The sequence below is a fragment of the Mus caroli genome, chromosome 8, assembly GCF_900094665.2.
Source record: "Mus caroli chromosome 8, CAROLI_EIJ_v1.1, whole genome shotgun sequence".
NCBI lineage: Eukaryota > Metazoa > Chordata > Mammalia > Rodentia > Muridae > Mus > Mus caroli.
This window is the reverse complement of record NC_034577.1, coordinates 7790393-7815259: the sequence shown is the minus strand read 5'-3', so window position 1 is coordinate 7815259 and position 24867 is coordinate 7790393. Positions and strand designations below refer to the sequence as shown.

The 24867-nt window shown below is 48.0% G+C and overlaps 1 protein-coding gene across 1 annotated transcript in view; it reads right to left on the bottom strand.

Annotated features, from left to right (window-relative positions):
• Col4a2 (collagen type IV alpha 2 chain) overlaps positions 1-24867 on the bottom strand; it is a 137950-nt gene that overhangs the window by 80306 nt on the left and 32777 nt on the right. The window contains exon 4 of the mRNA XM_021169415.2: positions 14525-14605. Coding sequence (XP_021025074.1) covers positions 14525-14605 — 81 coding nt within the window. The remainder of the gene's footprint in view (positions 1-14524; positions 14606-24867) is intronic.

Here is a 24867-nt window from a genome sequence, read left to right as displayed (position 1 = left end):
TAATTTCCTCAAAACTGAAACGGGGACTACTTCACAAGATCTATCGGAGTTTCTCAGACACAAAGCACTCCCAATAAGCCCTGGCATTGCCACAGTAACGAGGGGCATGCCGCCTTCTCCTCCCCGTAATTCACACCAAGCACTCAAAGCAAACACGGTGTGCTGGTGATTGATGTGGTGTGGTTTCAGCTTGGTCGGATACGGCAAGTTGCAGACTTCATGGGTTCCCTGGGATTCTTAGGTGGCTGTGCAGGCTAGGTCCTGGGCAAGCAGGGACTCATGCAAGGGTAAAGTCAAGTGGTGTTCCACTCTGGCACATGTGCCACCAAGTAAGAGGGTGAGGAAAGTGCAGAGGCAGGAGGGCACCGACTGGCACATGTTGGAGACAGGCGTGAAGACAGGATGAGCTCTCTCTCACAGAGGTAAGACTCGTAGAGTTCTTAAGCATGAAGACACAGGCGTTTACAGCACATGTGTGTCATAACACTTGAGAGCTATGAGTCTCGGCAGGCCAGGCTGCTTAGCCCAGGGAGACCCCGTGCATGTGACTGAGCCCAATGCAGAGGAGAAAGCACAGCACTCAGCTCAAACTCTATGTCCCTGGGTTTCCTACTGAGTACAGGCCGAGGAGCAGTTGACCGTACTGTGAGCAATGCTCTCTGAGGTATTTTGACTTTCCTTTTCAAAGAATTGTAGTTCAATATTCCATTCCCCAAAGAGCTTGAGAGGAGATACTCTAGTCAGGCACGGTGAAGTTCACTCTTGAAAATGTACACCGTGTGTCTGATGAGCACTGAGGTTCTCGGAGGGAAAGAAAGTGGATACTGACACCGTTCCACCTCGCAGATGTGCTGCCTCATACTGGGTATCTTTCAGGAGAGAAGGGGAAGAAGGGGGACCCCGACTTTGAGGATCCAAGTCAGTCTGAGGATTCTGAAGCCCAAATGTGTTATTAATGTGAAATGGGTACCCCAATGAGTAATATCCCAGGCTTGGAAAACTCACAACCAAGTCATTAAACAAACAGGTAAAGGACACCCTACCCCGGAGAAAGGTGATGTGGTCAAAATAAACTTTTAGTCGCTAAACCGTATAGATAGTAAGAAATGGAACAAATATTCCACTGTAGCTCACGTACGTCAGGACCCATCTGAGTTTTGGAAATGAGATGCTGTGAGTCAGAACAATGGCTTCCCACAACACCATTGTGAACACGAAGACGGGAAACCCAGACACAAACAAGAGACAAACAGCCAAACCTGCCAAGAAGGTACAGGAAACACTTGCTCATGCTCACCTCAAAAGTGGAACAAGACACTAATTGTTTTTTCAGATGACTGTTAAAAATAATGCACTCTTTACTGTAGTGGCCACAAGATGGGATTTGAATACAGCATTGTTTAAAAGAAAACAAAACCTCTCATTATAGCCACTGTTTAAATTGGAAGATTTATCTTTATAGGTTATCTTTCTTTGGCAAAACGAGATAAGATTTTTATAGACAAGAAAAAGCCATCTTCTGCAAACAACATGTGTTAAAAATAATCACAGAGATAAACAAACAATAAAAGGTTTAAATTTCAGACAACAGGACAATACTGCTAGCTTTGGTTGAAAGAATAGGATGTCAGTGAACCCAGCTATGCAGGACTGGCCTTTTCATTTCCACATTCCACTGTGCCCTGCTCAGAAGTCACTTGAAGGAAGGACAGGGGGTCTGCCTAGGTCTTCACAGACAAAATTTACCATTAAAAAAAATGATGCTGAAGGACTCTGGGCAGGCCTTCGTGCCTATTCCGCTCCCATTCGAGGTCATAAGGCCCCTCGTTCAAAGGACCCACCTCTGAGAGGGGACCCTGAGTCTGAGGGTGTGTTGGGTACAGTGAGGTCAATGGTCACTGTTGATTTAATAAGAGTATTAAATACTGGAGTCCATGATTCATTTACAGTGTCAGCATCTGTGAACTGAGGTGAAAATAGCTGGAACCCCTGGAGTGGGACTGGAGGGCAGTAGAGAGCCAAACAGAGGAGGACTGTATGTGCGGCTCCCCTAGGGTAGAATTTAATTTTGGTTTTGCTGGCCCACTTTCCCATCTGTGAGCAGACTCCCCAAATAAGTCTGGAGTTCATGTGGTTCAATGCCAAGAGCAAACAGGGATCAGTAAGGGACATGGTGACAACTGAAGAGTCATCTCAGGGTACAGCCAATCTCAGACCACAGGCAGCAAAGTCTCAGTGCGCCTGGAGGTCCCATCTCAGTGCCTATGGCTGTGGCAGGAGAAGCTCAGGCAGAGGCAGGACGAGCTGGGAAACAGCAGTCAGTAAGCTACTCCGGGTCTGACACAGACATGGGATGAACTTTAAAAGGCAACAGTGTATTCAAAGAACCTCTCAGGACATTAAATAAGTACACACTGTGCCTCTTTTTAAAGTTTCAGACAAGTGCTAAAAATAATACAACTCCCATAGTGTGCAACACTAGCCAATAAAAGGATTTTCAATGACGGTAAGCTGTTGATCAGGAAAGACAGAGTATACACTTTAATGCACGATGTATGTAAATGCCTGCATGCACACATGCACAGCATGCAGACGCTACAGTACTGGGCATGCTGGCTGCAGCACATGTCTTAGTTATAGGAAGCATGGTGGCAGCCGGAGAGCCCCTTCCTATCTCGCAGCTGCTGGGAGGGACTCTTGGTCATGAGGATAGGTCCTGTCCCCCATAAATGTCAATGTCGGAAGACAACTTACTCAGCTCTGCCATTGGCTTTGGATTCTCCCATGACTCATCTCTCCTTCCAAGATAACTGACATTTCTGAAGGGAACCCTTTTTATTAAGTCTTATTTCTCTCTACCAAAGCCAAAGAAGTCGTTTTCATTTTCTGCACTGGGGAGGCCATTTTCACCCACAAAGTCCCTTCTGTTTATTTCTTTGTTGCCTGGTTCTCCTTGAGGGTATGCAGACAGCCACATACCCTGTCTACCAACGCTAGCCTCAAAATAAAGCCCCCAAAATACCAGTGGCAATTCACATTTAGAAACATCCTTCTTTGTCCATGGCCATGTTCATGGGATGTCTGTGTTTGAATTGGGTCAGATTGAGATGAGAGAGATAGACAGAATTACAGAAAGAGACGGGTAGGCAGGCATGCATGCACGCACTCACTCACGCATGCACGTATGCAGGCACATGCACACACACACAGAGAGAGAGAGAGAGAGAGAGAGAGAGAGAGAGAGAGAGAGAGAGCACTAAGGGGAGAAGAACACCTCCCCAACTCTTTTCTATACCAGTCACTGCAGTTACACTTTTTAATAATTCAACAGGGCTTAGGATCATCCTAGACTGAGGTTCAAAGGCAACTGCCACAGCAGAAGACCAAAAGGAGAAAATCTCATAGAGAAAGTCTGTTTTGGCAGATTGATCTATCTATCTATCTATCTATCTATCTATCTATCTATCTATCGATCGATCTATCCATTCACGAGACTGGGTCTTACTCTGTAGCCTCAGCTGGCCTGGAATTCATAGAGCTCCATCTGCCTCTGTCTCCTGAAGGCTGAGACTGAAGGCGTGCACCCTCACATCTGCTATCTTGGTAGAAATATATGAGCGTGTTTGGTCAGGGTGGTGGGAAATTAAAGCAGAGTTTCTGAAGCATAGTTCTGGTCTTCAGGGAGAGGTTTGCCCTATTCTACCCTGTCTGTCTGTCTGTCTGTCTCCCCACTGCTGAGGCAGCAGTCGCTGAAGAGAACTGAATCTGATGATCAGGGTCTCAGAATGGAGGGCAGACAAGCTCGAGAGCCATGGCTAGAGGAGAGAGTATCTAGAGAGAAATAGAAACTGACAAGAGAATCAAAGAGCCTGCTTCCCCTGCTAATGCATGGCTGCCCTTGAGTTTCTCCCAAGCATCCCTCAGACTCCGAGCTTTCTTCTTCTCTTTCTTAGGATGCAGTTGGGTGCCCTGTTGATGGTCTACACTAGTAATTTCTTCACTGTGCGCAGAGAAGTAGGAGTATTTATAAAATGTTAGGAAGGTTGGCTTCTGCACATGCTTCATGACTGTCTTTGTCTGTCTGTCTGTGTTTGTCTCCGTGTCTCTGTCTCTCCTCCTCCTTCTCCTCCTCTTCTTCCTCCTCCTCCTCTTTCTCCAGAGAGGAGAAGTAGCCATGGCTGTTCTGTAACTACATAGAGCAGGAGGCCAGACCAGCCTTAATTTCACAGAGATCTGCCTGCCTCTGCCTCCTAAGGGCCGAGATTAATGGCATGCATGCTCCTTTCTTGTAAGCTGGCTATGATACATACAGCTTGGGGCACACAGTAGACACCCAGGGGTTCACGTGGCTTGCCCCTTGGTACTGCTGTATTCTCACTGATAAATAAGATCTGCTGGTTCTTTGGGCTGGGCTGCAATGAGAAGCCTAAAACAGGACATACAAAAGAGAACGCCTTTTTCTGAATGGATTCTGTGGATTTTGTGCCAACCCAACAGGTATCGCTGGTGCTGAAGGCACACACAGCCACTTTCACCAAACCCAAGAGAGGCCTGTTTGGCTGTGGCACATGGATCTAGTCTAAAGTTCTCAAGACAGTTGTTATCAGGAGCCCCAAGAATGTTATGCACATAACATGCATCTTTTTAAACGCAGTTATTCCCACAAGGAGTCTGGGCCTTCCAGTGTTCTTCAGTATTTATTATGGAGAGCCCAACCTCAAACCATCTGCTTCTTTATTTAAAACAGGCCTTAGGGTTGAAGATCAGTTCTGTGCCTCCCAAAGACAACAGTGCAGTAAAACCCAATGCTGAGAGGGTCAGGGGAGCCAGAGAGCCGCATACCTCACCCACTCTACGCTAATTGCTTCCACTCCCTTGCTTCTCTCTCTCTTTCTTTTTCTATTGTGGTCCCAAACCTTCCAGAAAGTACTTGGGAAATGTAAATGTTTGTCCTCTAGTGAGTGTGTCTTTTTCTGCCGTCTATGTGTTAAGGGGAGACTGGCCAATTAATGCTCGTCTGGCTCAGCATTTCGAGACGCTATTCCTGCATCTCTTCTTCTAGAACGTCAGTGTCTGTCTGGGCTGGACTTGGGGATATTTTGATCTCTCTAATCAGTGGGGACATGTGGCATTTGGAAGGCCGCTTTGTGCTTCCCATATGAGTCAGACATCTGGCCACTTGAATGGTCACTTGTCCTCACCACCACAAAGAGCTCGGGGATGCCAGAAGGGTGAACCGCTCAGGGCCACAGGCTGGCCAGCTTCTAAGGACAGTTCTGAGATTCCCAGGGCTGTCAATGATAAATTAATTTAGTATTTGCCCTGATGCCAATGACAGAAACACAAGATGGATGTGGCCTCTTTGAATATTGAAGAGAGCAGTTCTTGCTGCGGCAGAGATGGAGAAACTGGAGCAGGGACCTTTAACCCCAGAATCCATTGCACACATGCGCGGAGAAAGAGCCAGTGAAAGGGTCCCTGGGAGAAGAAGAGCTGTGTGGTGGGTCATTTCTGCCACATTCTCCTCTGGTTATTGTTTTAATTATGTCTAAAATAAAATGAGGAGAGTATCTTGGTAACTGTACAGACTCTGTTACATTCTCTTCACTCCTGCAGTCACCGGACAGAGCCAGCCTGCAAGGATGCTCGTATAGAGCCTTGCGCAAACTAACTCTGAAGGGCCTTTGTGACCAGCTGGATTGTCAGACAAACTGCGTCACCCCTTCCATACGGAGACCCAGTGGTCCCAGTTGCCCCCTGAGGGAGATAAAGTCACCCAAGTTTCTTGTAACCCCACACAACACTTTCTCACCACTTTGGCCCTTTTAGAGATCCCGTAATTGTTAAGCGTGAACTGGAAGGGTAGAAGAGAAACAAAGGCCTGGACAGCAGCGCGCCTTCTCTCACAGAGAGGGGAAAATGCTTGAATGCCCATGGGAGAAAAAATGCTTTAATGCCCAACTTGTCAAAACATTCCATGCAGAGGTGGGAAAGGGAAGCCGTCCTCGGCCAGAGCCCTTGTCTGGTTTACAAGAAGTTTCCTTTAGCTTCAGTAATCAGCGGCCTGTGGGAACCGGTGAAAACCGGCTGCCCCCCAGCTGCCTTTCTTAGTCGGTGGACCATATGGATGTTGACTTCCTATGGAGGAGTGATAAGAACTCTCAGATGGGCCTTCTCTGCCTGTCTGTGCTGCTGAACTTCCAAACCAATGGCTGCAACTTTCTATCCTGTTTTTCAGAAAACACTTGCCACCAGGAACCAGGCACTGAAAGGGTTAATTTTTTTTTTTTTCCTTTGCACTTCCTTGCCTCCTCTGAGCTAGAAGATTCCTTCTCTAGGGTTGGCTTGTTCTGATGTCAGTTCAACGGTCCAGAGGGCATCTGTGGCTCGGGAGACAGTGGCTCTCTCTGATCTCCAGGGAGGGGATCCAGGAAGGATTCTGAGAGGTGGTTCTGAAGCAGCTGCCTTCTTTAGTAACTTCAGGAGTCAAGATGTTTAACTATGAGGGGATCTGTCAGAGGCTTCCAGTGTACTGTCAGGGCGTATGAGTGTACAGAGCTCATCTGAAGGGACGAGGATAAACAACATATCTAAGCACTGCAATTCCAGGGGACAGTCCCCACTGTATCAGAGTGTCACTGCGCATGGCTGTGTCTCTGTCCTGTGTGGCCACTTAGTTGGATTTTATTGTGCCCTGGCTTAGCTGTTACAGTAGACAGCCAGGAAGTGAATGACTCCTGTTAAGGCCAAACTTGCACCAAAGATTCCTCCATTTCTCATGATTTAGTAATGCTTTTTGCTGATAAGAGCAAACCTAGAGTAAGGCTTAGGTAAGTTCAGGTAAAGGGGTGATGGTTTCAAAGATGATGGAAATGCATTTTCCCTCTCGAGTGTGTGTGTGTGTGTGTGCAGTGTGTGTATATGCGCAGTGTGTGTGTATGTAGTGTGTGTGTATGCAGTGTGTGTGTATGCAATGTGTGTGCGCAGTATGTGTGCAGTGTGTGTGTGTGCAGCATGCGTGTGTGCAGCATGTGTGTGTGCAGTGTGTGTATGTGCTCACTGTGTGTGTATGTAGTGTGTGTGTGCAGTGTGCGTGTGTGTGCAGGGAGGGTGCTGGTGACTGAACCATGGAGCTTGAGTGTACCAGGCATGTGTTGCTCCTCAGCCCCACCCAGTTCTGAGCACACCATCCGCCAACCACGGTGTTCTAGCTACAGCGATGCTCTGTGCCTCTGTTCAGTGAACCTGTGTCAAAACTTGCCTTTTAGCAATGTTTTTTTTTTTTTTTCTTTCTGTAGCCCAGGCTGCCTTTGAGGTCCTGCTCTTCTTGCCTCTGGGGTCACAGGTATATGCCATCATGTCAGGCTATATTTTTTTCCTTTTATACAGATGGCCATACTGGCCTGTTTTGGGTATCAAACCCTGAATAATGTTCCCATCGTTTTCTGACATATTAACTATTGCCACATTAGGATAGAGTGGAGGGGATTCCCTTGCAGAAAGATTAACTCATTTCTACAGCTGCTCACAGTCCCTCTTGCTCAAATGAAGAGTCCCTGTGTATGGGAGGCAGTTGGATCCCCAAAGTCCCCAGGATATAAACTACCAGACAGACAGGCAGAGATCTCACCAGAGAGACACATGGAGCCTCACGTTAGAAAAGCAAGAAGACCAGTTCTTCTTAGAGGCCTTGGGGAGAGGCAGAGAGCTAGGTGACCCCCCCCCCACCCCACCCCCTGGCTCCAACCTCCCAGGAACTCCTTGTATGGGCTGATTGAAAGCTCTTCAGTCAGTGGTCTAACACAGCTGGGCCTCGGCTTATTTACTTCTGAGATCAGATCTTATTGGTAAAGATCTGAGCTGAATAGGTCACAAATCCTGGTCGAATGTCCGGGGAACCCTGGCTTTCTATTGTTCCATGTTTCCCTGGGATACACTATCTAGGATATTCTTACACATTGACTAAGAGTTCATTCTCTTTCCTTCTCCCTTTGTTCCTCCCTCCAGCCTCTCCTCACCAGACCAGACCTTAAGGACACAACTGACCCCTGGGACACTGTGCCCTGGGCCGGCCCATCTCCTTCACTTGAGTTTATCAATTAAGGTAAGATCTAACGTCTGTCTCGCCTGCTCAATAGCATGTTTCAAGTACTCAGTCACTGCTGATCAAACACGTTAGAAGGAAACTCTTTTTAAGTGCGCACATTTCAGGAACATGAACACAGAGCCGCAGACTGCTTGGTACGCTTGGGTGGTTTGGGTTCCTCGGTGCTGCCTGACAAACGCACTGCCTGTAACCCACTCCCATAGTAGTCACTTACTGCTGCCTGTAGCCCATTCCTGTGTGGGAGCCAGGTTTTAGGTCCTTCACAGCATTTTTTTAGATTCAAATGAGACCCATATTTGAATGGAGCCTAAAGTGCTAGCCCCAGTCGGCTTCCCTTCACGGACTGTGACCCTGGTTCAGTTAAGCAATACCCTCAAGAAAGCTTCCTAGAGCTTGTCTTATCCCCTGCAGACGTTCTCCAGGCTCATGAAGCCTTTCCTCTTCTCTTTCCAACTTAATTTCCCCAACCCTCACACTCTCAGGTCCCCTGTGGGCAACCCCACTTTGTCCTTGAAATGCACGAAGAACCCTTTGTCTTTGGGGTGCCTTTTGCCTTGCTTGCAGCTGCTGGAGTGGGGTCCTGTGGTGCTGGAGTGTAGATCCCCATATGCAGAGGAAGCTGGGGATGTTTCAAAGTCCAGCACCATATGCGCTTTGAGGGCACATGGCCCTGATCCATATCTGTCCCCATGAAATCCTCAGGTAGCCAAGCTTGTAGCCCTCGTGCTTCATAGGGACCTGGAAGCTAGCTTGTGTGTTTGCTATCTATGAATGATTTTTTTTGCCCTTTCCTGTGGTGACTGTCTGAAACATTGCAGGTGACTTCTACTGGGTGTATGGCGTGGTTGTGCCACCCACACCAACCTATCAGTGAAGAGGGCATAGCCACAGCAGCACTTTCTTAGAGAAGACCCTGTCAATGGCTGGCTGCTCTTAGCTGCTATGGCCTCTGTCCTTTCTGTTCCTGATCTAGGTTTGTTTTTTCCGTCTCAGAGTCTCTGTTCCTCACGGTCAATGGCAAAGACTCAGTGACAAGTCATCCCTCCCTACTATGCTTCCTCTTTTTAAAGAGACAGACGCTCACTGCGCAGCCCTGGCTGGCCTGGAACTCACCACGCAGGCTAGGCTGGCTTCGAACTCAGAATGATATCTACTTTACTCTGTGGGATTCAACAGGCACTACCAAGGTCAGCCACTGTACCTACTATTTTTCCTGGTTTCTTTCACTTTGGTTTACATTGTTAGATTTAAGGAATCCCGGGAGGGTGAGAACTCTTTGTCTCCCAGATCAGAGACCCAGGGTGGGGTGGGTGAGTCTTAGAATGTAAAATGCAGCAGCTAAGCCTTCCTCGTTGACTTGAGGCACCCACATCATGTACATGCAATGATCACATTTTAAAAATTAAAAAAAAAATAATGGAGGCAATGGACTTAACCAGAATTCATGGTCAAACATTACATGATAGAGGATCATGGCTAACTAACTGAAAAAAAAAACCAAAAACCAAAAACCAAAAACAAAAAAATAGCAAAACCTTCCAAAAAACCAAAAAACTAAAATCAAACTCACTGGTTATTAACCCGTGGGTCATGACCTCCTTGGCAGACCGCTATCTCCAAACATACTTATGATTCATGACAGTAGCAAATAGTTAATAAGAAGTGATGAAAATGATTTTATGGTTGGGGCTGTACTGGCTGGTTTTGCATGTCAACTTGACACAAGTTGTAGTTATCATAGAGAAAGGAGCCTCCCTTGAGGAAATGCCTCAATGAGATCCAGCTGTGGGGCATTTTCTCAATTAGTGATCAAGGGTGGGAGGGCCCATTGTGGGTGGTGCCATCCCTGGGCTCTATAAGTAAACAAGCTGAGCAAGCCAGGGGAAGCAAGCCAGTAAGTAACATCCCTCCATGGCCTCTGCTTCAGCTCCTACTTCCTGACCTGCTTGAGTTCCAGTCCTGACTTCCTTGATGATAAATATCAGTGTGGCATTATAAGCTGAATAAATCCTTTCCTCCCCAACTTGCTTCTTGGTCATGGTGTTTTGTGCAGGAATAGAAACCCTGACTAAGACAGGGGTCCCCACTACCTGAGGAACGGTATTAAGGGCTCACAGCATTAGGGGGATTGGGATCCATGCTCTTGACCAACCTTGGAGAGTTATGGAGCTCACACAAAGCTGTCTTTACCTGCCCCTCTCTGTTTTCTGTTTATTAACCTGTTAGATCATGTTGCCCTGGCTTTGGACATTTCTGTGGTGGAATTCACTGCATGTTTTCCACTGAGCTGCCTGCTGGCTTCACAGTGTATATAAGAAGAAAGGGCAGGTTAGGAGGTCTTCAACCATCTGTTAGAACTATGTGTGTCGTAATTCACCAGAAGAGGAAGGTAAGCCTCCTGCTTCGATGCTCCTGGACTGAGCAGGGAGTGAGGGGGACAGAGAGCCCTGCTACAGTCCCCGCCTCTTCCTACTCCAGTCCTGTGCCTCACAGGAATTTTCTAGAGACTGGTGGGATGCAATGACTCCCCACCCCACCCCCAATCCCTGCAGCTCAGCACACGGGGTGGAGAATTGTGCTCTATGGATTTTACACAGACCCGCTCACTCTGTAACTTGAGCATTCTCTTGGAACTGGACCACAGTGCATTTGTGATTTCTCCTCGGAGCCCAAAAGTTATCCAGTGACAGAGTTTCTGCTGTTGGCTGTCACCATGGAGAGAACACAGTAACAAGGGTACCTTGTCCATATAAGGCTGAGTTAGCAGAGCACACAGCCTGCAGGGAGGCTGCGTGGCAGCTACAGCAGCACCGTGGGGAAAATATATGGTAAGTGACCCCAGGGGAAGCTGTGGGAAAGAACTCACCATGCACAGGCTCCCTGGAGTCAGGCTCCGCCCTGCCACTATTTTTATAATAGCATTATTTAAGAAAAACATTATAGAACTAAGAGCAGTTCAGAAGTAGCCCTGCTTTTTGCAGAAATACATGTGGGTGAATATGCTACAAATCCTTTCTGCGTGCATGTACCTGGAAACGGATTTGATATCTTCATCCTTGTTTGAGATTAACACACATAGTCGACCAGGGGAAGAAAATACCTTTGGTAAAATGTCCAGTGACATCTTCAGAAACACACCAGTGTCATCACGAGTCTCCCTGCTAGCTCTGTCTTACCCTGCAGCATATAGTGTGGTCTACTTGGATTAGCATGTTGTGTGATGACTGAGCCTGCATCCTCATGGTATCTTTCTGTCCTCTCACAGGTGCAAGGATGAGATTGAATTATGGGAGTGTGCCCTGCTGTGTGGCTGGCCCAGTGAGCATAGGCATATTTGAGAGGATGCCGCTAAGGTGAAGTCCCGTGTTGGGTGTCACTGCCTCTGTCTTGACATTCTGCCTAATGATGGGAAGTAAGTCATACCAGGCTAAGCTCTGATGACCAGACTGGTCAAGTGAAGAGAAGAGTTAGCTTCCTATTTTATGTGGCCACGGCTAAACCAGACCCAGGTGTTTACTTCGGGAGGGACACTGGGAAATGATGAGACCCTTGACAGCTCCTTCCTGGAACCTCTAAGGAGAGACTGTATGGCATGTGAGCGCACACTGCCCTGCAGACGAGTCTGTTCAGACAGCATGAGTGGCCTTTAGGGAGAAGAACACCCTCAGAGAGACATCCCGCAAACCTCTCATCTGTAGGCTCTCCTCTGGGTAAGCATAGCCCGTTCGGCATGCCAAGCAGGAGCTGTTCCTTGGGCTCTTGTCCAGCTTATCCCAGGAGGCAGAATGCAGCATCCTCCCGGGGTCTAACCATCTCCTTTGCCTGTTCTGGAGATATCTGCACAGCACCAATTGATCTGCTTTGTGTCCATATAAGGAGGCTGAGTCAGTCAGAGCTTAGAGAGCCTGTGCCTGGCCTGGGGAGCAGTGCCTGAGGTCGGACACCCCCATCACTCACAAACCATCTCACCCTTGGTAAAATCTATAGCAAGGGACCAAGGAGATTTTAAATATCAAGAAATGAGGCTGCGAGTGATGGTGTACATACCTTTAACCCTGGTGCTCAAGAGGTAGTGGCAGGAAAACCTTTATGAGTTCAAGACCATCCTGATCTACATAGAGAATTTCAGGCCAGCCAGGAAGACACAGTGAGACTCTATCTCAAAATAAACAAATTAAATAATAATAATAATAAAAAAGCTGTGCAAAAATGAATAAGTAAAAAATTATTTATATTATATATGTCTGTCCTTTTAGAGTGTTGACAAATGATCTCCAGCTAATAGTCCCCAAAAGGCCTCAGTCCCAGTTGAGAAACCTTAAATTTAGGATCTCTGTTCTCAGAACTGGGGCTCCTCATGCACACCTGTGATCTCTGACATTAACACAGTCTTCAGTCAGCCAAGTCAGCAAAGACCTTCACATCTGAACAGAGGGCCCTGGTCATCAAGAGCTCCTGCAGGACTTTGAGTAGGGGGGTGTGGAGATGCAATATGGAATGGGTGTGTACCTCAACCACAAGGGCTGTGCTGCAGAGAAGGAGTGGGAACAGCCGCTCTAAATGCTGATGGGGACAGACAGACGTGGGTGAAGCTCACTGGAGACTCAAGAGCCATGGTGATTGACAGCTGCGAGACAAGCATCACGCACACACGGTTGCTGAACAGCTGCTTTGGTGAGGCAACGGTGAGGCAGGCAGGGTGTGGTCCCAGAAAGAGAGATGTAGCAGGCAAGGGTGGCCCTGTGTGGAACACTACTCTCCACAACCTCACCCATGCAAACTGGCCCAGGGGCCAAGCCTAGGTCCTGACCTTGAGGATGCTAAGCTTATGATCACACACCGAGCTCCATCTACCCCGGTGAAAAGACTACCTCCTTTATAAAGTGAAAAATGGTTTAATTGCATCTTATACGACTTGAAGAACTAGTTAATAGTCTGGGCTACATTAACTGTTGGAGAGTCTAAATTTATTTTAAAAATCCATCACGTGTTAAACATGTCTGAAAACAGAGCAAGAGTAAACTTTTGTTTTCAGTCTATAATATAATAAAATGCCCAATGCTGAGGCTACTAATCTAAACATTTATGGTTCACACAATAATAAGCCTATATAGTATCTGCAAAAGGCAGACAGGAAGACACACAGAGAGAGAGAGAGAGAGAGAGAGAGAGAGAGAGAGAGAGAGAGAAGAGGGTGGGAGGGGAACTGGTTGAGAAAAAGGAGGAGGGAAAATGTGGGAGTGGGGGTGAGGGAGGGGAGGGGTGAGTGTGGTCACAGAACATTGTGGACAAATATAATATTGTCAAAAAATACACATTGCTTAATGATGAGTAGGATTCACATATACCTTTTTAAAAAGAAGCATTAGTGTATTGTGTGTACCAGAAAGTTCATCTTTCTGGCAAGATGGCTCAGCCATAAAGAGCATGTGCTGTTTTTACAGAGGACACAGTTCAGTTCCAGCACTCATGTGGTGGCTCACAACCACATTTAACCCCAGTTCTGGGGGATGTGATGCCCTCTTCTGGCCACCTGTGAGCATGGCACACAGATAGCACACATGCATACATGCATGTAAATATTCAAACACATACTATAAAAGCAAACGAAAATGTAAAAAAGTAACCCTGAAATGGAAACACCAGTTTTAAGGGCAATAGAGCAAAAGCAATCACCCGAAGACTGAAGGAACATGGTAAAGCCACTGCCTACTGGAAGCCATGGCGACCACTCGGGTGCCATGGTGATAGCTCAGGTGACCTTCTCTTTACTTGTCTAGGAAGTGACCCTCATCAAGTACACTCAAGGTACAAGTGACTTCAACCTTGGGATTCTTGTTCATGGAACAATTCCCAAAGCTCTCAAGTTTGCACACACCCATGCTGCGTCACTGGGGCAGCCATGTTCTGCTTTATATAATGTAAGTTTCTTTATAAAATATTTGCCTATGTAAATCACGAGTCTAGAACATCTCTGTATTAACACATACACAATTAATCTTCAAAAACAACCTTCTGTCCTCACAGCACAGCAGTGTTCTCTTCCCTAAACATTACAATATACCATGCAAATGTCTCACATTTAGACACATTGTTGCAAGTAACCCTGAGAATGAATACATCAGAGGACAAGCACACCTTGGGGCTGGACTATATAAGGAACTTGAGTATTCTCAGGCTTTGGTACCTAGGGGTCTCTGAAGCCAAGTCCCTGTGGCTACCTAGGGACATCTGAGTTTGTGTATATCCATCACCATGATAAATAGGACAGTGGTTCGACTGGAGCCCATTTTGTGACTTATTGCACGCTGAAAGGGAATTAGCTATATTGTATCATCATAAAGAGTGATCTGCCCGGTCAGCTTAAGGCACTTTCAAACAGCTTCAAGAAACATTATTTTACACGGTGTGACTTACCCTTGCTCCTTTCTCCGGGTAGCACTGGCAACCCCCACTGCAGTCTCTCCCTCCGCAGGGCACATCCAACTTCTTCACACCCTGTAGAAACCAGACACAAGACGAGTTTAAGAGTGTCATCATATCCCTCTGTGTATGTCCTTACTCTAACATCAAGCCTTCATGCAAAATGGTCCATGGGCCCCTCTTAGCACAGATGTAGGTACAGAGTCCCCACCACTGTGCTGTCCCAGGCACGTGCTGTCTCACAGTTGTCCATACTGGACACCACTGTGGCATGCTTGTGACCCTGAGTGAGACAAAAGTTTGCTGCTGGCACAACACATTCTGCCGGCGACAGCCTTGGGAGGAGCACTGACTCCAGATGCTGAACCAGGAGCCTAAACGCAAGGACCAGAGGAAACATTCCTCAAACCCAGGGATGCTCAGGGAAATGCAATTGCAGAGCCTAGGAGGTAGATTCTCGGTGACCTGGAGATTTGAAGGCAAGTGAGCCATGGTGGGAGGGGTTGGTGTGACCACTCCGGTTCCTACCATGGAATGGCAAAAGAGATGCTTGTGAGGAGACAGGCCTCGGAAATACACCTGTCAGCATGATACCCCCAATAGCACTGTAACTCGGGTAGACACATCATCAGGAAAGTCCACCCCCATTTTCTCCCCCTAACACCCACGCTCTTTGTGGTGAGGAGGGAAAACTGAGGAATGAGCCTTTCCTAAATGGTGGGTTGGTTAGCTGGGGTAGCTTCTTGAGTCTCTAGGGCCCCGGGGGGGGGGGGGTTCTGGCTTCCTTGTCTCTATCCCAACATTTCTGATGAAAGAATGGAGAGCCTGGATCATGTGGCCAGGGGTGGGGCTGGAGTGGGGCTGGGGTTGGGCTAGGAGGGCTGGACTTTCTCTCTTAGACTATGCCCACAGGACACCGAAAATTAAGTATCCTTATGAAGCCCTTTCTTCTCTTCTTACCTAAGTCAAGCACCAGCTGTGGTCCCCATGATACCCCACAGACAGGTTAGGACAGCCCTTCCCCATGCTGGAGCGAGAGAGCACGCAAGCGCAGAGACTCAATCTGTCCCATCTTGGCCACAGTCTGCTGCCATCCAGCTCACAGAGCCCAGGTTGTTGGCAGTTACGACTAAGGCAGTGTACATAGACATTGTTTTCTTCTGACATTCACTCAGCCAAGCTTTCTGCAAGTGGGGCCTAGCAGATGACAGTACCCCTCTAACGCCAAAAAGCTTTTAACCACAGAATTACAACTGTCTTCTCTACTTATATATTTTTGTGCACATGTGTATTTTGCTGGTGGTGCATATGGAGAGGTCGGTGAACAGCTTGTGGGATCTGGCTCTCTCTTTCTTTGGAATCATGTGGGTTCCAGGGATGGAACTCAGGTCATCAGGCTTGGTAGCAAGTCCTTTCCCTGATGAGCCCATCTCACCAGCCCTAATGTAGAGTTTTCATTCTGGGTTAAGCCTCAAAAATGAAGTGGAAGGTCTCAGGGAGACACGTCTCAGCACAGGAGCCCGTTGTGTTCCTATGGAGATGCCAACCATGTTGCTATGGACCTTCTCCTGTTTTACATGACTTGCAGGCCCAGGATCCATCTACAAGCATCCCTGGGATGCAGGCCGCCACCAACATCTGACTCAGCACCATCTGGCTGCAGTTCATCTTGGGGATCTGCAAGCCTTCGGGCTTTTTTTGTACAGACATTTCCTCCAGCGATCTCACCCCACTGCCCTGTCGTTGGAGCCCCATGATGATTCTCTACCTAATCTACTGTCTGATGGATTTAAAAAAGCCCAGCATTCTCAGATCTTTTAAGAAGCAGTTCTCTCAGAGCTCTTTCTTGAGTTAATAAAACAGCAGGAGGCCCATGGTGTAAGAGTAAACATATATAAAAATACCTTAATGCCTTTGAAATAGGAATCTATGCTTTTATCAGACCGAGCATGCGTGCGCGTGCATGCGTGTGTGTGTGTGTGTGTGTGTGTGTGTGTGTGTATGTGTGTGTCTTCAGCACACATTCACACTGTGGCTCATCTAATCCAGGTTTTGAAGATAATATTTCTAGAAATAAAGTACAAGTTGAAATGTGGGTTTTGTCAAAGACTTTGGGCACCGAGGCATGAGCCTGGATGGGTCATAGAACCATAACCCAGCTAGACAATTATCTTGGCAGTTGCCTCTCATTCGCCAACAATTCACTCAGGAGTTGTTGGGAACGCGTCGGGAAGGCTTCAATTGAGAAGGGAAAGACCTATGCTCTTATTCTCCAGTTGCCGACTCATTGGGTATTTTTAATTTTGATTTTAGAGCAACTTGCCAAGTCCCTGTATATAAATGAATAGTTGAAATGATTTTAAAGGTTTCAATTTGATCCAACAGGCTTCCTAGTCTGGAGGTAGGGGATGTCCCTGCATTTAATTGTAGAAATCAGCAATATCAGTTGGAGCACCCTGTCTCCTGAACTGAGGGCCAAACAGCACCGGGAGGCAGCTTAGACGTCAGTCCAGTTCCGCCATGGGGCCTTCCAGCCATCTCACCTGTCCTGCAGGGACTCTCTTATGAATTCCAGCATCTACAAGAGCCCTCAGGAAGTCAGGTGGAGTGTCTGGTCTCTAGGACAAACAGAAATATTGACACACTGGGGCAGAGCATGTGCTCCAGACGGACTCTTAGAGACCGGACATGTCTCTGGACTGAACGACTGCATTCTCCCAGCAGGATGTGGGGCTCTGGAACATTCTCAAGATGTGAATGCCTTCCCAAGACTGTGGGTGAGGATAGAGGGAAACTGGTGTGGGCTGTGTGTCTGGAGATCTGTCCCCTGCCTCCAAAAGGAACTCTGCCAGCACACATGAGCCATCGCTCCACACTTGAAGACTGATTCTTGATTCCACTGCTTGGCACTATCCACGGACAAATCACAATCCTAACTCCTGCTGAGTACTTAATAAAATGGTGGTTCCTTCCCCCTTGACCATCCTGGGGAGCCTGCTCACCACCTCAGTGACGGAGACCATCCTGGACTTTATTTCTATCCTCACAAGAGTGAGCTTCCCCTTATGAGTCCTCTCTAAGCATTTTATACTTCTCATTTTACAAAAATCACAGGTTAAAACCCGGGCCCCAGGAGTACCTGGCCATAGCAGCTAAGATGAAGTTCCTAGGATGGGGAGGCTCCCATTACCTCACCGGGTGCTGTGGGCTGCCCACATCCATCCAGCTGAGCTGGCCAGACTGCTTTTGGGATGTCATTAATCCCAGGGTAAAAAGAACTCACGGCCCAAAGTGGTATTCCACCGAAGATTCCCTAAAGTTGCCACGAAAGTCTCATCCCCTGAGACACCAGCCTCACATGTCCTCCCTCGGGATTCTGGGACCAGTAAGGAGCCTGTGTCGTGGGCTTGTTGTCCTGTGAGAGGGTATCTGGTACTCTGAAAGCAAACTATCTGGATGCTGCAAGCGTGGCTGAGGCCAATCATTGGCTTTCTCTTGACAAGTTCATTCACTCCTCGCTCACTTGTGGACTTGCATTTCCCATTCACACTCTTCTCTCTCACTCACACAAAGTCCCTCACTTGCACACCCCAGCCATTGTCTCACCCTCAGCTAACTGCTTACTGTGGACGATGTAGTGTGCTAGGCTCTGGCATAAAGCAGAGACATGTTAGACATAGTCCCTGCCTACATCGTGTGTGAATAAGTAGAGATGACTGCTTAAGTATATAAGTCAATGCCTAGATGGACATCGTTTGAATTGTGGTACGACGTTTTGAGGAAGAGGGTATCTGGAAACTAAGCCAGGAAAGAGGAGGTGATGGGTAAAGCGTACTTGACAGACTCACTCAGACTTGCCTAAATGCTGTCCCTATGCAGGCTGCCTTGATGGCATCTGTCTGTAGGCCACGCTACCAAACATAGCAAGGTCTAGGGATATCAATCATCAACTCCTTCCTGGAGAAATCACACTAGCCCATCCAATCACCCGCCATACGAGATGCCGAACCCTGCCTACTAGATAAAGTCTGGGGTAGGCATGCAGGAGTCATGGAGTGGGGAGAAGTCCTGCAAATATACAGAGAGCAGGACTGTGTGGGCAGCCGAGAGAACAGCACAACGCCACAGTCCTCAGAAAGTCAAGCAGCGCAGTGGCAAAGATGCTGGGTGAGGATCTGGAGGTGCCTTCATAGGTGAAACGTGAGGCGAGACGATAGACTAGAGATAGGGATTGTCACCCAAATAGGTCACCCCTGAATGACAACTGTGCTCTCCGTAGCTCTGATACCCTAAGTGTGGAGTCAGTCAGGAACATGGCCACAGTCTGCCTCCTCACCTCATCCCATTTCCAAGTGGCACCCATGCAGACACTGTGAAAAGAGAATGCTGTGATTGATAATCAAGGAACAGGTCCACATGTGGGCATACCACCTGAGCATGCCTGACCTCATCAACAGGTGGGTCTGTCACTGAAGCAGAAGGATCTCCTCTAGGTTGAGTGGGGTCCATGGCCAAGTGACCCTGAGCCTCATCCTTCCTAGGAAATGCCTCCTTAGTCCCCTCTCTGACCCTGACCTTGTTCCCCGCGGGAATTAAGAGAGTTCTATAGCCCAGGTCTTTGATGCTGGATTTCCAGTCAATGTAACAAATGAATTTCAGTTCTTCCCCTTCTTAAATACTTCCTTTTAGGGCTCTTCACTCTGGGCTGAGTTCTATCCTATCCTGACTTGGTACATAGCACTGCTGCCTGGTTGGAAGTCACAGGAATAACCCAACCACTTAGCAGCAGGTAGCAAAGTGAAGGCCTAAGATTGCTAAGAGTCCTTTTGTGGAGGATCCTGACGGCACTGCACTTGTCTGTAAGTTTCTAGGTGCAATGGGCAGGTACTGGACAGTCTCTCTCTCTCTCTCTCTCTCTCTCTCTTTCTCTCTCTCTCTCTCCACCATTATTTTTGCAAATATCTAAGACTCCCTGTATCTTTACCATGTCCATCCTGGATACCCCTACACCACTCTGGATACATGCTTTGGGTTGTCAGTGAGCTGTTGGCCCCTGGAAGACCAGACGTGATAACATGTTGTAAGGAAAGCCAGGCTCTAGCTTCCTGACCCAGGCTCCTCGCAGGCTCTATCGGAGCCTCTCATGCCTCAAGCTGCCGGCTCTCTGGTTCTGCCATCTATAAATGGAATGTGTCAGGGTAGGGCAGAGATCAGTGCTAGCAGCTGCAAGATTAAGAGCACATCCGGTCCCACAGTGAGTGGCGCTGGCTCCTGGTCCTTCCAGCAGTTCTTGGCACTGACAAGACAAGAGTATCACATCGCCTTCGCCAGGGACCGTGTCCCACGAGACAGACAGGAAGAGTTTCCTCCGTGCCTGGTGAATAGGGTCTACTCAATCCCGAGTGCCACGCACGCCATTCAGCACCAATCCTTCCTTAGACACACCAGCATCTACACCCAGGGCCTTGGAGATGATCTTAATACCCGAAAATAAAACTCACAAGTGATCTAAAGGCCTCAAGACAATTTCTCTAGCTACTTGTGCAGACCAACCATGTGCAGTAAGGGCATAAATCAACAGAAGTGCACCCAGGTTCCTGCAGATGTAAGTCTCGTTTAAAGCTGACACACCATATGTTCATGAGAGGGGAAAAAGTACAGGCTATTGTTTTTGATTTGCGCATTAAAAAAAAAGTAATGATTACTCAAACTTATATGAAGATCCAAGAACAAAACTCAGCTGTCCTAAAACAAAGACTATTTTGTCCTCATGTTCCAAGAAATATCTTGTCCAAGGAAGTACTTTTAAGCCAGTACACCTCGAGCCAAAAAGCCAGCTTTGAAGGGAACTTACAGAGATCCCACCACACATCGCCCCCAGCATCCAACCCCAACTTCCTCTGCAGAGGAGTCTTGAATAACCGATTCTAAGCAACTTGAGAGGTAAGCCTTACTGCCAAAGGTAATATGTTTCCTATTTTCAGGCAATGTAATCTATACAAGTCTTTGTTTTGTCACAAGTCCAGTCAAGCCGGGCGTTCTAAAGATCTCTTTAATCCAGCAACAGGCCGACTAAGGGGACAGAGCCAACTTGGGAACAAGGCTCCCAGTAAAGTTCTATTAGTTTATCAAAACAGGAAGTATAAGCCATTTCCGCACATGCAGCTGTAGAAATTAAGGAAATAATTCCAACATGGTATTAGCAAGACAAGGTATATGGAAAGGAAATGCAAATCTCTGTGGCGCACACAGTGGGCGGCCCAGAGGTCCAGCCAACTCACTGCCTTTGTTTAAAAGCATCTTGAGGGCACCCGAATCGAGTGCAGCCACTTTAGAGCATCCTGAGACCGTTGCCAGCTAGGCAGAAAGGCTGATGATGGGCGGGAGTGCTCTATCTGCTCACCTAGGCGACCGATAACTGGGCAAGAGGGCTTGCCACCAAGCACCGATTCATTCGGGGTGGTATGGCCACTGTTACCTTGCACATTCATGGAATGGGGGGCGGGTAGTCTCACAGAGAAGGGAGAGGTCAGGCCGTTCTGTAGAATAAGAGAGGCAGGAAGATGGAGCACTAAAGAATTTCCAGGATGATGGTTACAGCCGCAGGGTGCTCTTGAATTGTCCTAGGTGTGCACCTGTGGAGCACATGTGTCCTCCTTGTTGTCCCCACGGCAGCACATTTGTATGCCTTATCTGAGTTTTGGGAAACAACACCCATTTTGGGAGGCAGAGGCAGGAGGGTCAGGAGTTTAAGGCAAGCTTTAGCTACATAGCCACCGAGGCAATTCCAAGATGGTGCTTTCTAGACCTAATCTGCTTCTGACAAGGCAACATGAGAGCCGTGCTGGGGAAAGGGTGCTGAAGGAGCCTTACAGAACGCTTCCCGACTTACATCACTAATTCCATGATGGCTAATCACGGCATGAGGTGGGCCGGTGGGCTTGGACATGAGGAATGGCAGACAGGGACTGTGGGTAGGGGCTGCTGACAGTGGGTGGAGAACGCCCTAACCCTGCTGAACTCCAAACTGAGGCCAGTCACCCGCATCCCACAGGAGCTGAGGATTCACTGATGGCTTCTTAGAGACTCTTTGCTGTCCAAGTCTGGGGTCATTAACATCAGACAGACAGCCTAGCTTGTGGGCCTGGGGCTGCAGACGTAGGAATGAAGGCTGAGCTTTCAGCCAAGGAGGTATGAGCCAGACACTGCCTCAGAAAACACCTGGCCCAAGGCTAGGATGATCTCAGGTGTGGGTGGGCCTGGACTGCAGGTGGAGACAAGTGGGCCTTGGGCAGATGGAGGAGAGGGGAACTTGGCATTTCCTGTCACGCATGCTCATCCGGCCTCGGCTGCTTCCTGTTTAGGAGTTTCCCTAATGGAGGCAAAACCAGCCCAAGTGCGGCTCCCCTTTAACAGGTAGGATGGCACACTGCCCTCCTGCTGTGGGCAGGGAGAAGTCTGACAAGCCACCTCTAGCCTGCTATCCAGAAGCACTGGTCCCCTTGCTTCGGAGAGCAACGGGGTCACTACCAGGATGAGCTGAGGCTCCTTTGCTGTGAGGTTTAAGTGCTGGGTGGGGATTTGAGATTCCTCATCTTGAGTCATCCCATCCAGAGGTTGAAACTTAGCAAAGCCAGGCAACGGCCCTGGGGAGAGGCTGTGGGGGAGGAGTCAAGAGGCAAAAGTCAGTGACCAAACAGGTGTGGTCAGCTGGGTGGAACGGGGCAAAGGGCCAGCACAGAGCCACGGAAAACATCAGAAATGCAGGTGACAGCTGTCATGGCGTGAGGGGATGTTCTGTCTACAGCACAAAATGTCTGCAGTCCACAGTTTCCTTCCCTAGCAACCAATACCTTTTTGTTATGATTTCATCTTTATTATCCTTGATTATGTGTATCCATGTGTGTGTGTGTGTGTGTGTGTGTGTGTGTGCATGTGAGTGCAAGTGTTAATGGAGGCCAGAGGATTTCCTGGAGCTGGAGTCCCAGGTGGTTGTGAGCTGCCTATCATGGGTGTTGGGAACTGAACTCAGGTCTTCTATAAGAACAGTTCCCATGCTTGATTGCCGAGCCACCTCTCCAGCCCCACATGGCATCCAAAGTCTGAATGCTGTTGTCCTTTGTTTTCCTTTTGTTTGCTTGGTTTTTGTTTGGTTTTGTTTTAAGACAGGGACTCATTATGTAGACCAGGTTGGCCTTGAACTCATAGAGATTTGCCTACCATTGTCTCCCACATGCAGGGATTAAAGATGCCAGGCACTGATTCACTTTTAAAATATTTATTTTATCAATTGTGATTATGTGTGTGTGTCTGTGTGTGGGGTACGTGCATGAGACTGTAGGTGCCCACAGAAGCCAGGGGTGTCAGGTGCCTCCTGATGCTACACGTTGTGGTTGTAAGCTGCATAGTTGGACGCTGGGAACAGAACCAAGATCCTTTGCGAGAGCAGCAAGTGCTCTTAACTGCTCAACCATCTCTCCAGCTCTTCCTTTGATTTTCTCATTCCTACTGACTGACTTCCTGAAGCCCATTCTGCTACCTGCTCTTTATAATTGCTATGGCAACATGGTCACCTGCTAAGGCAACTCAAGGTTGTTTTCATTGCACTTTGGGTGTATGTGAGAATCTATAAGCAAACTCCAATCTGAGCAAGGGTCTTGCTTACCTGCCTCCAAGAGTTGACTTACGCCTGAGCTCAAAACGCTCATCAAGCAAGAATGTTTCCTTTAATCTGCGTGGAAGCAAGACACAGCACACCTTCCTTTAACCCCTTGCTCCCAAACCTGCCATTCCAGGAGCACAGCAGGGCTGACACAGGGTTCTTTCTGTTGTCCCTCAGTACATCTTGGGGAGCAGATATAGCCAGTGGTCCTAAAAGCCCCTCTTGCTCATCTTGACACACAGCTGGTACCATTTTGAAATCTTCCATATACAGCAGGCACCTTGGGCGTACTGTTGTATGCATGCACAGCCAGGATGTCACAGTCAGACACCCATGACTTGAAGCCACTCTACTGATCTCTAGAAATTTTTTCTGAGCCTGTCCATGGACCAGTTTTTGAAAACCACCTCCTTTTGTCTCCTTCATCTCTTAGACTGTCACCCCTCCCATTTCCCTATTGCCATGTCTGGCCAGTGGGTACTTCTGATAGAAATCCTTTAGTTCAGAGCCACCTCACATACGGCTCACAAGACAGAGCCTGCTGCATGTCTATCCCCTTGGGTCCCTCCACTCTCCTTGGTCGACAGAACCCTTTTCTCTCCCATCACCTACAACCTTGGCTCTGTTATCCTTCCACTTTCAAAAGCCTCCTTGCCTTTTCAGCTCCAATCGAGTGTTCTGTAAAATATTTTCCCACGATGATGGAATGTCAAGGATTTTAAAGGCACCTAACAAGAACACCCCTGACTTTGCATCTTCCCCAAGGAACATGCACATGTTGTTCCCCAGCCTTGGAATGTCCTTTGCCCTCCACCACCCTGTGCAGTCAAGACTCACTCAGAACACTGGGTAAAAGGAAATCAGACCGACACCAGCTTCGCTTCTTGTCTCCGCCCGTCCTGTTAGGCACAGAGATTTCTGCTACAGCACACCACAAGGCTGCGTCTGAAGGCTACTCCCATTCTAGCAAACTAACAAGGCCCATGAGAAAACAGGGCCAGGCGGAACATGCCATGCCTTCGGACTTTGTAGCTAGGGCTCTAATAAAAGCAACCCAATTAAAGTAATAGCGGAGCTTAAAAGACAAGGTAGCCTCCCAATATCTTAAAAATAGTGCTTTGTTAGGGAAATCACAGACCTAGTGTAAGCAGGGGCGGGAAGGTGGTGATTGGCACTGAGAGCTGAAGAAAGTTAGCATGCCCAGAACCTGGGAAGAGCCTGCATCAAGCACAAAGAGTGGCTGTGCTGCCCAAGGCCAGGGATAGGACATCTGGACATGGCATCTTGCTGTGTTGTGTGCACCTGCGTGGTCACCTCCACCTTCAGCTGCTGTGAACGCCCTTCATGTGGGTCAGGCTGGACAGAAGACACCGCGCACAAACCAAAGCTTTCTGTTGACGTCAAGCTATCTGCCAACTGTCCTTCAGCAAGGATGAGTTAGAGAGGCAAAAACTCCAATAAAGCAGACCCCGGGATGTAATTCACAGCACACTTTCCTAGGAAGGTATTCCCACTCCGTGGAGAAGGAGCCTGACATCATTAAGGTCTCTGTACTGGCTATTTTTGTGTCAACTTGACACAGCTGAGTTATCACAGAGAAAGGAGCTTCAGTTGAGGAAATGCCTCCATGAGATCCAACTGTAAGGCATTTTCTCAATTAGTGATCAAGGGGGAA